Here is a 449-nt window from a genome sequence, read left to right on the forward strand (position 1 = left end):
ATCGAGCCCCAGCAGCGGGCGGGCCGCCACGGGGAACAGGCTCCGCAGAAGACCGTCAGGCAGGAGGCTGACTCTCCCCTCGGGCGGGTGGAAGCGGGAATAATTGGGGAAGTTGCCGTAGGGAGCAGCGCCAGGCTCCCAGGCGGGAGACCCCTCACTCATGGGCGCCGCCATCTTCCCCTCTGCCGCGCGCGCACCGGGGGCGGACCGGACGTCAGCAGACGCGTTCCGGGAAAGAAAGGTTCCGGGGCGGCGAGCGCGCATGCGCATACCTGCAGTGGAGCAAGGGGGGTGCGGCCTTGGTGGGCTGACAGGGACGAGGGGCAGCGCCGCCCTCCCGCTGCCGACACAGCGCCACAGCGCGCCCCCTTTCCATCTGAGTGAAAAGAATTCTGGAGATTCTGTGTAAAAAGAGCGGGTCTGGGCCCTGCCACACCAGGGCAGGCTGA

The 449-nt window shown here is 68.4% G+C and overlaps 1 protein-coding gene across 1 annotated transcript in view; it reads right to left on the reverse strand.

Annotated features, from left to right (window-relative positions):
• The window catches only part of BCDIN3D (BCDIN3 domain containing), a 2,912-nt gene extending 2,738 nt beyond the window's left edge, over window positions 1–174 (reverse strand). The window contains exon 1 of the mRNA XM_010158293.1: window positions 1–174. Coding sequence (XP_010156595.1) covers window positions 1–174 — 174 coding nt within the window.
• Between the last annotated feature and the right edge of the window lie 275 nt (window positions 175–449).

The sequence above is a fragment of the Eurypyga helias genome, unplaced genomic scaffold (assembly GCF_000690775.1).
Source record: "Eurypyga helias isolate BGI_N326 unplaced genomic scaffold, ASM69077v1 scaffold5869, whole genome shotgun sequence".
Taxonomy (NCBI): Eukaryota; Metazoa; Chordata; class Aves; order Eurypygiformes; family Eurypygidae; genus Eurypyga; species Eurypyga helias.